The following is a 12,669-nucleotide window of genomic DNA, read 5'->3' on the forward strand; positions in this document are numbered from 1 at the left end:
CAATTTGGAGGGGCTCCATTTGTGCCTGTAGAATAAGATGAAGCACACATTAGTTTAAATCAAAATATGCACAATGAAGTGGCATGGCTGATTTAGCTTACCTTTTTTGTCAGCCTGGTTGCCTTTGACTGAGAGGCTGAAGTAGTGGTAGTCAAGGTGCCAGTTGCCTTCCTTTTTCTACTTTGTGCACAACTCTGGGGGGTGTTGGACAGTACAAGATTGTGGCTGGGTGTTGCAACCTGCTGTGAACTGCCACCTGCAGTTTGAGCTGGATTGTGTTTGTGACAGCTTGACTTGTTGTGGCCAACCTGCTTGCAAGTCCTGCATCTGACCTTGGTGCCAAATTTTGATACCTTAGAAGGCTTAGCTGGCTCATGAGCCTCTCTCCTTCTTTCAGTTCTGGGCCTGCCTGGCATCTTTATATACCCAGGTGCAGTCAGTGCCTCCCTATCATCTTCTGGCCATGCATTCATGCCCTCCACTGGTAGTAGGCAATGCTCATATGTGCTCTTGAAAGCATCCACTTTGTAGCAATCAGCAGTGAACTCATCCAGTGTGTTAGTTCTGTAAAATATATATGCAATTGCATGGGGGCATGGAAGACTAGAGAGTTGCCAATACCTACAAGAACACTCCTTCTTGTCCAGCTGCACAGTGAACCTATTGGTGTGGTGTTTTACCTCAAAGCTGTCAGCTCCATTGCATATAGCATGACAGTATGCTGACTCAGTGATATACACATTTAATTTCTTTAGGATCCCTGGACAGACCACAGTGTTCCATCTAGCAGAAACCTTTCTCTGCTCTGAAATCCTAACCATCACCTTCCTCCTAATTGTCTCTAGCATGGTGATAATTGGAAAAAATCTTGCTTCTAGGATCCATTTATTGAATGACTCACACATATTATTATCAACTGAATCGCAGTTTGAGCCTAACCTGAACCATGCACGGCTCCAATGTTCTGGATGGGTATTAAGTATGGCCTGTGCTCCAGCAGGTGTCACCTGTGCTAGTTTTGCCCTTGCCAGGTTGAAGAGCATCCTACATGGAGCTTTAGCACATCTCCAAAATTTCTTCTGGAATTCTTTGTCACTGAAATGCCTCTTCCAGTTTGCATAAATGTGCCTAGCACAATTTCTGTGTTCAGCTTGTGGTGCCCATTTCTCAACTGCATTGATGATTCCCTGCATTGTAAACAAAATTGCATTTAGTTATCATCTCACAAACATGCAGCATTTGAAAATTAATGTTAACAAAATAATGATGTACCTTTTGTTGGTCTGAAATGAACACCCATCCAGTTCCATCCAACACTTTAAGGTCACTGCACAACAAGTCCAAGAACCAGTCCCATTCTTCATTATTTTCCTTGTGCACAACAGCCCAGGCAATGGGGTACATCTGGTTATTTGCATCTCTACCTATAGCACACAACAGCTCTCCATTTGTTGCCCCCTTGAAGAAGCAGCCATCGAGGCCAACTACCTTCCTGCACCCATCTACAAACCCCCTTTTGCAGGCATCCAAGCATATGTAAATCCTTTTGAACACAGGTGGATCAGTGCCTATTTCCCTGTTGACAACTACTGTGCTGCCAGGGTTACTCCTAAGGAGCTCAAGCTGGTAGTTGTATAGCTTTTGATACTGCCCCTCGGTTGCATCCATTGCTTTCTTCATCACCATAGCTTTAGCCCTTTTCAGCTTTGGAACAGATGCTTCAGCAAACATCTCCTCTTGGACAGTTGCCTTCATGTGGGTCAAATTCCACCCAGGGTTGGCAAGGATAATCTTTCCATACTTCTCTGCAATCCTAGTTGCTGTAACCATCTTGTTATCCCTTCTAGGTGGACATGCATGCAAGCTCTCAAGAGTAACTATCTGCCAGCTATCACTCCTAGTATTCTTGGACAGCAAGCATACCCAAGGACAGCTTGCCCAATCACATTTGGCCCTAACCCTCTTCAAGTCATCCTTGATGAAGTTTATAACCTTCCTCTCAGCTAGAGCATATTTAGTGACAGCCTTCTTAAACTGCTTCTTTGAGCTAAACTTCATGCCTAGCTCAAAAAAAGGAGTCCCTACCTTTTTTTTTTTTTATCTTGGGAACTTGTTTTCCTTAGTGCTAACCTCATCATCTGTGCAAATCTCCTCCATTGATTCATCCTCTGGGCTCTCAGCAGCAATGCCATCAACTTCCCCACCAGCTTCATTATTCATGTTTTGCCATCCTTGTCCTCCAAGATATACATCATCTAAATTCTCTAGCTGTCCTGCCTTCACCTTTCTCTTCACATCCTTGTAGTGCTTCTCTATCTCTATGATCTCCTCATCATCATCTGACCCTGCATCATCTCCAGGAATGTACTCACTATCAGACTCACTCTCTGAAGGTGCCTGGCTTGCCAATGGATCATTGTCACAATTATAAACCACAAGTCGGTTCTCAGGAATTTCAGAACTAATGGCTTTGCCCTTCCTAACTTCATTTGTCTTGGTCCTAATTTCACCTCCTTCAAGAGCTACTGCATCTTCAGTACCCTCCATACCACCTTCTGCCACTTCCATCTCCTCTGAATCATCTTCACTCTCATCAGCCTCATAACTGCTGTCATCATCTGATGAGTCACATAGGTCAACTATGGTTGGCTCTTCAGCATATACCTCTGCCACACCTAAATCATCTATGCAATCTGCCATTAACTTACAAACCTTATCATCCAACAAAGCTCTAAGTCCACTATTCAAATCCTTCCCAGGGAACAACCAATGCAACATTGTACCTTCCATCACCTTATAGTGGTCTCGCAAGTGTCCAAATATCTCTGGCAGCGAAATCTTATCTCTATCAATATAGGACAATGCCTCTCTACCCCCACAGTACTTCTTCTCCCTCCTAGATGTCACAAACTCCCCATTGAAATGGAACCTAACCACTAGTTTGTCCAGCAAATCCATCACACCAAACTACAACAGTCCTGCATGCACATTTTAGTAAACAATCAACCCGCTGCTTATTTAAATCCCCTACATACAGATCCCAAACATCCTTGTCCCCCTACTAGCAAATATAATAGCCCCAAATTCCATCGGATCCAACAATATTGTCCTACAAAACTACTAAATAACACCAAATCCAAGAGAATCCCCGTAACAAAACTACTTAAATCGAGCCTACAGTGCTCAACATAGCTTACATGTGCTCCTCTATTTAACAACGCCGACGAGCTCCTGCTCCTGCGCGGCCACGCACTCCGCCGTGCGACGCTCAAGGCGGCCCTCGCCGTCGCCCTCTCCACCTCCAACGGCGGCGCCGCGCCGCCCTAGCGCCGCTCCTCTCTTCGTTGCCCTCTCCGCCTCCAACTGCGGCGTCGGGCCCCTCTTCGTCGCCGGAGACAACTCGATCTAGGGTTCGCACTGAGAGAGGAACAGAGCACGCACCAATTTTTTCCCCTCGCTGCTGACTGTAAAACCGAACCCCCCACGGACGCTGACTCAGCGACGCGCTGACTGTGGTCAAAGCGCCACGTCGGACTAAACCGCTAGCCATACTGCCTTAGGACGAAATTTGCACCGGTTTTGTAAGTTAAGGGACCCGTTGTATCTGGTTTTGCGGATGGAGGACGAAAATCGGATTCGTTGACAAGTTAAGGGACCTCAAGTGAACTTATTCCATGTTTAAAATGTCCTTTGAACCGGAGAAAAAAAAAACCTGTCAAATCCAAAATAGGATTATTATCCCAAGAGGCCATAAGGTCATTGTTTATTTTTGGGAGTATCTGAAAAATTGCTGCAAAAACTTTCAAATGTAATTACAGTATAGTTGAAGTGTAACTATATTGTAATTATGTTCTAACTACGCTGTAACTACAATTTAACTTATAAAAAACTTGCATTCAATTATGGTTTGGTTAGCTAGCAATAAGATCTTGCGTGTGACGTGTGAGAAATTTTTTTCCTTCATACATAAATCTTGAGGTGATCCGATGATCACAAATCCGAAGGCTTTGGGGGGTATAAAACGTACGAAAGTTTACTAGCAAATCACTCTCTTAACGTGCTTTCACTAATGACCACAGTACACAGGTGGTAAAATGCATAATACTTAAGAATCTCCTTCGTCGAAACAGATTATTCATCGCATTATCACCATAGATCACTTGGAAGCTAACAAAGCCCTCATCAAATCAGCATGCTTAGCGGTGAACTCGACTAATACATCAGCATCTGGCATGACGTCCACGACGGCCGGGTGCGCGCAGAAGCGATCCGCCCAGGCAGCCAGGTTGGGGACCTTCGCGCCGCCGAGGAGCTCGACGCCGGCGATCCTCTCCACCGCCTTGATCCATCCGAGGTGCGATCCGAGAGCGATGTCCAGGTAGCCGATGCTGTCGCCGCCGAAGTATTGCTTCCCTTTGCTGCACTCGACGAATGCCTCTTCCAGATACAGCAGAGCGGTGGTCATTTCGTCGGACGCTTTGTTCTTGTCTCCGGGCACGGTTCCTCTCAATATCCGAATCCTTGGAGGAAACTGCATCGAAGCAGCAAGAGTGGAAATTATTCGAGAAACAAGGAGAAGAATAAGTTTGAATAAATTCAGTTTGAGAACTCTTGTTTTCTTACCGGTCGTAACCAAAATTTGAATTTTGGTAATTGACTTTAGAGTTGATTTCGAGGGTTTTTTTTTATCGTAGTTTCGTTTTTTACATTTACTTTTAAATAGTGGATAATAAATACAATATAAGAAATTGCGTAATCCTATGTAGATAATTTTCAGGTATACCAGTTGGGTTCATATTTAATCTTTGTTGTTATCACAAAAGAAGCAGAATAATATACGATGGTGCTATAGTTTTAGAATTGGTAGCCAAGGATTCTCTTTTCCGCGTGATGCAATTCAAGTGATCTTTTTCCCCCTTTTTTTTCTCAATGCTAAAGCTTATTGGTTGTGTGTCTGCTGATACAGACCGGGGATGTAATCATTTTCATATTAAAAAAATATAGTCTAAAGTTTTTACCACAAACGGTCTCATATTTTCGTTTATGCTTATGCTTATTATCCAAAATTTAAATTTTCATCCTTAAGTGTGTAATTAATTTTGGGTTTTTTTCATTGAATTTTATTTTTCAGCCTTTGTTTTTATATCGCTAAAAACACGTATATAAAAGTTTTATTCATAAACTATTTTTCGTTAGCAAATATATCGAATAAGCAAAACGATGGGGCAGTTTAATTCTGGTTAGTCCGTTTAAATTTTTTTCACTAATTATTTCAATCAATCAGACACGAGGACCGTACCATGTCGTCGATGTACTGTCCCCAGAAGCGGTGGATGGCGGCGGCGTAGGGGTCGTCGCTGGGGAGTATGGAGGCCGGCGGCGGCCAGACCTCGTCGACGTACTGCACGATGATGAGGGACTCGGAGATGGGCCTGCCGCGGTGGAGCAGCACGGGGATCTTCTTGTGCACCGGGTTGGACGCCAGCAGCAGCTCGCTCTTCTTCCCCATCGTCTCCTGCACCAGCTCGTACTCCACGCCCTTCAGCCTCAGCGCCACCATCACCCGCATCACGAACGGGCTCGCCCAGCTCCCCAGCACCCGCACCTCCGCCGCCGCCGCCGGCCGCTCGCCGGACTGCATGGTCGTCGTCGTCGAAGACGACGACGATGTGTGTGTGTTCTTGCTGAGACTCTGCTGCTCGAGCTGCTCTGCTGATGCAGATGCAAATGCTTATATAGATCGTTTTTTTCTTGAATTTCTTCTGCTTCGTCGACGTTGTCGCGTGCGTCATATGGTTTTATTAGCTGCTGATCGTTTTTGTTTATTTTTGTCTCGGTGTTTATCAGGCGGGATGCTTGGACGAGCACTGGGCTGACGTCTCTTGATGTGATCCCTTTCGTCATATGAGGAGGATTTTCTGTGGTCTGCTAGCGATGGAATGGGACAGTCTCCGTGGCCACTATTTCACATTTTTCACCTTTACTGCTTCAGGTCTCGGAGTAGCCCAACTGGGACGAGGTTTCTCTTAACTTGTGTAGTTTAGGCATAGTAAAGTAACATGTGACTATATGAGGCATAGTAAAGTAGAACCCATGTTTCAATGACTCAACTGTCAACTATAAACGACTCAACTGTAAACTATAAACGCATGCGCACACACTGTACCCTTATGAGCACCTATCTGGACCAACATATTTTGAGATTAATTAACGAAATCACCACGGACATTGACAGAGCCTCACTGTCGATGAATACATCGCCTACCATCGAAAGAATAATTAGCCGTAAATATGAGCACCATGTTAATTGTAGGATTTGAACTCAAGTGGGCTGGTTTCACCACAAGAAACCTAGCGAGTTATGCTATGCTCACTACGCAAGCACTTTTTTCTGATACGCTATGACTCTCCATTACACATACTACCCAACAGAAGGTGACTTTCCACAACTTTGGATAGCAATCCTGAAATTTTCAAAACACTTCTTGGTTTGGATAGCAACCAACGGAAGTGATATGGACAAAATTTGTGATCTGAAGATCGTTGCTAGTTTCTACTTTGTTCATCCATGTGCTCATGTAGAGCCATGTGCCAAGAGAAATTTTCGTCAGGGCAGACAGACCCTCTACCTGATACTAGTATGCCTTGTACAGCAGCAGTATTATTATCATAGCCTGTTAAAACGAATTGCCAACACGAATATTCGCTTCAAAACGAAGCATATAGACAGGGCCAGTATGAAGTCCCTGAAGTGTGTAATACATGCAAGAATTGTAGCAGAAAGAACATTTTTTCTGGGACAAATAGGATATTGATCCATCCATTCATCCATGATATCGTTCAACCTTTCTTAAATTAAAAAGAAAAAGACACCATCGTATTCAGCTATGGGTTCAAAGAAATGTGAGTACATCATAGCACAACAATGACATGACCGGGGAGGAATGCTCCACCTGTTAACTTTGGCACGCCCAACCAGATAGTGCTTGAATTACCATCCACGAGAGCTGAGGTATGCAACAAGTCGTCCGAGAGTCTCATCCACTCCCTTGTTCCATACGTGAGCCAATTCAGTTGAGCTTGTTCTACTTCTGGTTTCACTAGGCTGCAACAGAGGCAAGATTCAGTCATCAAGGTGGTTCCTAGTAAGAAAGACATCAGAGACGCTAATAACTCGGTCCCTTTTACTGCCACGGTTGAGGGGTTATATAAAGAGGAGTAAACTTATTTCTGCTGAAAGCATGATACTCATGTTCCCTTAAAACTATCTTGTATATCATATCCTATATGCCTGTTCCATCTGAGAGGTAATATTGTATTCCGTATATTCTGGCAATTAGTTGGCAGTTATTAGAACATATTTGTCCACAGAATATGCTTGATGTTGCAGTCTATGGTAATTATTGTCCATCTGATCACAAAAAATGGTAAAAAGTAATTATTGTCCTTATGTAAACAAGCTGCAATATGCTTATGTCATCAACACTTTATACACCGATATTGTGGCATTACTTGAAACTAAAAGCAAGGCATAAGAAGTTTTCACCTATTGATATAATTTGCATGTAGACTCTACTAAGATAAGGAGAAAACGAAAGATAAAAGCACATAATACATCAATTTAGTTCAAAATCCTGCTTAAATACTGGAATCTAATGGATTATGTGTTTCGACTATTGATGTACTTGCCCAAATGAAATTTCATCCTAAAAAATTGTTAATAACAATGGTTCATAACTGATTGAAAAAAAAATCTTTATGTATCACTAGTTACAGGTTTTATTCTGGTAATGTATTACTTGGTTGAGAACACATAAACCTAACTTTGCAAGGGGCAAGGACCATGGTCCCAATTGCAGAATTCAATATGTTTACATTGAGATTGCCCAAAAAAAAAAGAAAAAAAAAAGATCAACTTTGCACATTTAACTGCATTTCTTCCAAGCCTGGCTCGTCTTTTTGTGTGTGTGTGTGTTGTGTTCGACTTAAAATCTTTCCTTTCAAGAACTCAAAATTCACAAGAGCCACATTGTACATCCTGCCCTAGCAGATAAACTTACTGCTACTACCCAAAGATAAAGGTGTTTTTCTTAGTGATATCTACACCACTGAACAGATAGACTCTAGATGTAAAAGTATGTAATTTTAGTTGTGTCCCCTTGTGAGATTAAACAATTCTCTTACCAAACAAAGATAACCAAAATATTATACCAACAAAAAGAGAAAAATCGAACACTAGAAATTGAGCTTTGATTAAATACACATTGCAATTCTGATCAGAGGTTCGCGTACCGATACTACGGATATAACATTAACATCATCAATCGTGTGAGGAAAGCAGAATAGTCCGTAATTGTAAGCAACGGCAAAATGCATCGGGACAAAACACACGCAGACCTGGTAGGAGGAGAAGGGCGACGGGGCAGCGGCAGCGTCGGCGTCGGCGAGGGAGCGGAAGATGGCGCGCCGCTGGTGGAGGACGAACCCTCCCATGGAGACGGAGCCCAGGGCGAACCCGAGGAGGCGCTCCTGCGCGCAGATCCAAGAACCCAAACCCTCCCCCAATCAATCGATCAGCCAGCAAAATCGAACGAACGCGGGGATGGAACCCGACGGGACGAGCCCCGCCCGCGCCCGGCATCAGCAAGAGGACGGAGTCGCGTACCTGCGCGAGGATGCTGATCATCGCGGCGGCGGTGGTGGTGGTGGTGGCGGCGGCCGCCGGCGAGCGAGACGACGAGATTTGTGGGGGTGGGTGTCCTCCGCTTCTTCTTCCACGGTTTCCGCGGCCCTGAGCGATGCGCGGTGGCTGGTGAGGTGTGTAGCCTACGCGCGCGTGATGGGCTGGGCCGATATCCGCTGACGTCATCACACGCTTTCGGCCCATTTTGACTTCATTTCCTAAAATTATTTTTTCTGAGAAACTAAAATATATTTTCTAACAAATGGTTTTGTTGTCGACAAATATTCTCCCACAATTTATCAAATATAAATACAGTTTATAGTTGTATAACTACATTGTAACTTGCACATAACTACAATATAACTTGTATCTAACTTTCATATAATATAATTTTGTACCATTAGATATACTTCAATATCCGTGCAAGCAGAGAAGGAAAAAAATCACAACACACACACGGAAATAGTGTGTTATGGGTGGATTTGGTCCCTTAACCTCAGCTTCACGAAAATAGCATGTTACGGCTTAATTTTTGAAAGTTGTATTGTAGTTATATGTAGTTGCAGTGTAATTACATTATGATTGTGCTATATTTACATTTGACAAATGTTTGAGAGAATTTGTTATACAAATGTATAGATAACCTCCTAACAAAAGCTGGTCTCGGAATGGACGAATCTTAGAGAAAATTTAAGCAAATCATACCAATTCCTGTGAAATTTTTCCAAACTTTATGGTTTCCGAAGAAACCCATCCCAAGCACAGCACAGCAGGCCATAAACGTGCTAGGTGACAGCACAAACCTAGCGTTGACCAAAGGTCCAGGGCAGCAGTAAAACATTGTGGATGAACACGAACCAGTGAAAAGTGAGCATTCCGCGCTGAATATTTACACCGGTGTACGATTCGATATCGTGGTCATCACTCAACAACAAGAAGCTTTGGATTTGAGCTCGTCTCCCTCCAAGGGAGGAGAAACATGTGAACTACTAGCTACCACAAGGAGAGAATACAATCACCAACAACACAGAGTTTGTTTCGTGTCCTATGGCTATTTACACGCCTAGTTCTCACTATTATACACCAGGGTGGTATCCACTGGGCGCCATGCTGCCGTCCATCGGCAGCCTCGGCATGCTTCTCCTGGAGCCCCATTCCTGGCAGCACTCTAGGGCTAGCCGCAGGGCGGTGCCGAGGCCGAGAACTATAAGAACACCTGCAAGCATCAGGCAGTTGTGTCAATGAGCAGTTGAGCACCATCCTGTGAATCTTCAAGTGAACAAAGACACCAAAATGATCAATTGAAAAAATTTAGTAACTCCCAAAACTGTCATGGCTTTGGGTAGAACCACCGATATGAAGTATGGTGAAGATTGTGATTATGGATGGAAGGTGTTTCAGGCTAAGTACAGGCTAATGGTAGCCCTCTGTTCCTCTTTCTATGTTTTCATATATCGGGTTAATGCAAGGTAAATAACAGAAGAAAATTAAATGGTATTGGAGATGCTGTAAACCAAAATATCGTCACGTACCAATTATTATGTTCACAGGAAGTGCGGAGACGCCAAGAGAAACAGATATCAGAACATCCAATAAGAGTCCGCCAATAAGAATTGCAAATGCAACCCACAGAGGGCTAAACCATCCCTACATACACAGAGAAAGACATCATATATGAAGCAGAATAGAGTGAATAAGTTCAGCACAATTGAAGACATTCACATGGTAGTTTAGTTAGTAACTTCTTTCTGCATCAGTGCAGTCAGATAGTTAATTCATGCATCTGTTTCTTTTTTTATCTGTCTCCAGTTACAAAAATACCCTTTCATGTCCTCCTCGGCCCCTTCCATAAGCTGAATCAACCCTCCAAACCCAATAACTTGTCTGCTCAATGAGAAAAAAACAAAATTTTCACTACTAGCAAGAGAAATTCGGTTTATACTTTTTGCAACACAATATCCACTGAATTTCAGGAGGCCATTTAATTGTCTAGCAGTGGAACATAGATATTTGAAAAGCTCAATCAATTGAAAATGATATGTATAAGGAAGTGTTCAATACTACAAACACATAAAAGCAAAAAGATGTGATTTAGCCGGTCTCAACATAGATAGAGATCAGTCGTTTTTTTTTTACTTGAGGATATAACTAATAATGGCTGAACATAGGATGGGAAGTAATGTTTTCCGAAATAAACCTTGAGAACGATATTAGACAGGGTGAGAAATGGTATACATACACTAGCTTGCGTCTCTGGAGGGGGAATATTGACAGCAACCTGCCTGTGTAGCAAACAGCTTCAGTAAATAAAAATAGTTCCGAATAGCCAATAACCATATATGAAGAAGACTTACTGGCAGATTTCACACTTGTTTGAACCTCTAGTACGAAACCAAACACTAATACATGTGCGGTGAGCCTTTGAAAGATCACCTCGACATCTGCACCCAAGGTCTACCAAAGGTTCTTCTGTCTTCTGTTGACATACCCTACAGATATTAAACATTCAGAGATGAAATGAGTAAGCCATTGGCGACAAGGGAAGTCACAGCAATATGTAAATCTTGAAAGTTGAAAGTGCATATGTCGATAGGTAAAGAAAGAAGGGCTTCTGGTTGAGCAATTTAACAACTTTAAGTAATGGTGCAATAACACATGTTGGTAAACTGAATATGTAACCCTGGTATGGCGGTACCTAACGAGCAATAATAAATATCAGCACACAGACATATTCTCACAGCAGTCTCATAGAAACTAAGAACGCACGAATGCACGCACGGTGTCCTCCTCTTTAGTAATCCAGAGAAAAGATATAAACACTTGCTTGGTGGAGCTTGAGCTCAAAAGTTGTTCATAAGTCCAAGCAACTTCAATTAGATCAATCACTTGGGTATTCTTAAATAAAGGTCAACCTCAGCAGCATTGGGAGGCCTAAACTTTAATTAGGGCTTTGTTCCATCTCCCACCCTCAAGCTGTCCCTTTGAGAACTCGAAATCACAAGTACAAATCATGTTTGCTTTTAGTTTGATGAATCCAGTTGAAGCACGCAACCTCTTTATTGCTGTGCAACATATTGAATTCTTGATACACCAGATTGGTCATACATGGATAACTAGATGAAGGGAAGTAATTGGAAGACTACTGATGAACTGATACTAATCACATGTGTGGTAGCTGATGTGGTACATACTAATATCCATGATTCATGAGCAAATTGCTCCATTGAGGAGCTACTTTGCAAGTTCTCGGCAGGTTGCAGCCAGCAAAACCCCCAAAATTCATTCACAAACGGCGCCATAATCCGACCACGAAATGCCCAATTACTAAATCAGACCAATCACAGCCACAAACCTTACCCCCATCGTCTCCTCGATTCGTGAAGCTCCGCTAAAAATAACCAGAAGCATCGCGCAAGATCCTACCAAGGCCCCAACATTTCGCAGCGGACGAGCACGAGACCCCCACCCACGGCCTACCTGCATTGCTCGTCGAAGCTGTCCGTCCTCGCCAGCTCCGCCTCCTTCACCGCGGCCGCCGCGACCTTCGCCCCGGCCTCCACGGGGGGCGGGGACGCCGCCGCGGCGCCCTTCGGCTCCGCTGCCTCCTCCGGCTGCGAGATCACGATGGTCACCGCCCCCGCCCCCGCCCCCGCCTCCGCCGCGGCGGCCGCGGTAGCCACCACCACCACCTCCTCCGCCTGCGGCCCGGGCTGTTCACCGCCCACGTCCGCCCGGCCCGGGCCCGGGCCGGGCTCCGATCCGGCGGCGGTGGCGGTCGACATGGTGAGCCCCGGCCGCTTCTGGGGCGGCGTTCCGTCGAACACCTCGCGTGCGAGGGAGGTGGATGGGGATGCGTGGAGATGTGCGGGGGTGGGGGCACCTACTCCCTCCCTCCTCCCTGTGGGCTGTGGCTGCTTCCCGGCGAGAAAGGGCGGCGGGGCCCACGCCGGCGGGAAGGGGATGGAGACGGGTGTGACGGGAGGGAG

General features: G+C 44.4%; 2 protein-coding genes across 2 annotated transcripts; both read right to left on the reverse strand.

The window, feature by feature from the left end:
• Positions 1-3,972: 3,972 nt before the first annotated feature.
• LOC127753127 (glutathione S-transferase U17-like) lies at positions 3,973-5,732 on the reverse strand. Its single transcript, XM_052278600.1, has 2 exons — positions 5,300-5,732; positions 3,973-4,531 (listed from the first exon to the last, which is right to left on the reverse strand). Exons 1-2 carry the CDS (start codon positions 5,639-5,641, stop codon positions 4,157-4,159), a joined length of 717 nt encoding a protein of 238 aa, XP_052134560.1. The 5' UTR covers positions 5,642-5,732; the 3' UTR covers positions 3,973-4,156.
• Positions 5,733-6,526: 794 nt separating this feature from the next.
• LOC127752971 (uncharacterized) lies at positions 6,527-12,669 on the reverse strand. Its single transcript, XM_052278422.1, has 10 exons — positions 12,161-12,669; positions 11,038-11,172; positions 10,923-10,965; positions 10,505-10,567; positions 10,216-10,330; positions 9,768-9,899; positions 9,389-9,468; positions 8,398-8,529; positions 6,996-7,105; positions 6,527-6,706 (listed from the first exon to the last, which is right to left on the reverse strand). The coding sequence occupies exons 1-10, from the start codon at positions 12,463-12,465 to the stop codon at positions 6,547-6,549; spliced, it is 1,275 nt and encodes a 424-aa protein (XP_052134382.1). The 5' UTR covers positions 12,466-12,669; the 3' UTR covers positions 6,527-6,546.

The sequence above is a fragment of the Oryza glaberrima genome, chromosome 10, assembly GCF_000147395.1.
Source record: "Oryza glaberrima chromosome 10, OglaRS2, whole genome shotgun sequence".
Lineage (NCBI taxonomy): Eukaryota > Viridiplantae > Streptophyta > Magnoliopsida > Poales > Poaceae > Oryza > Oryza glaberrima.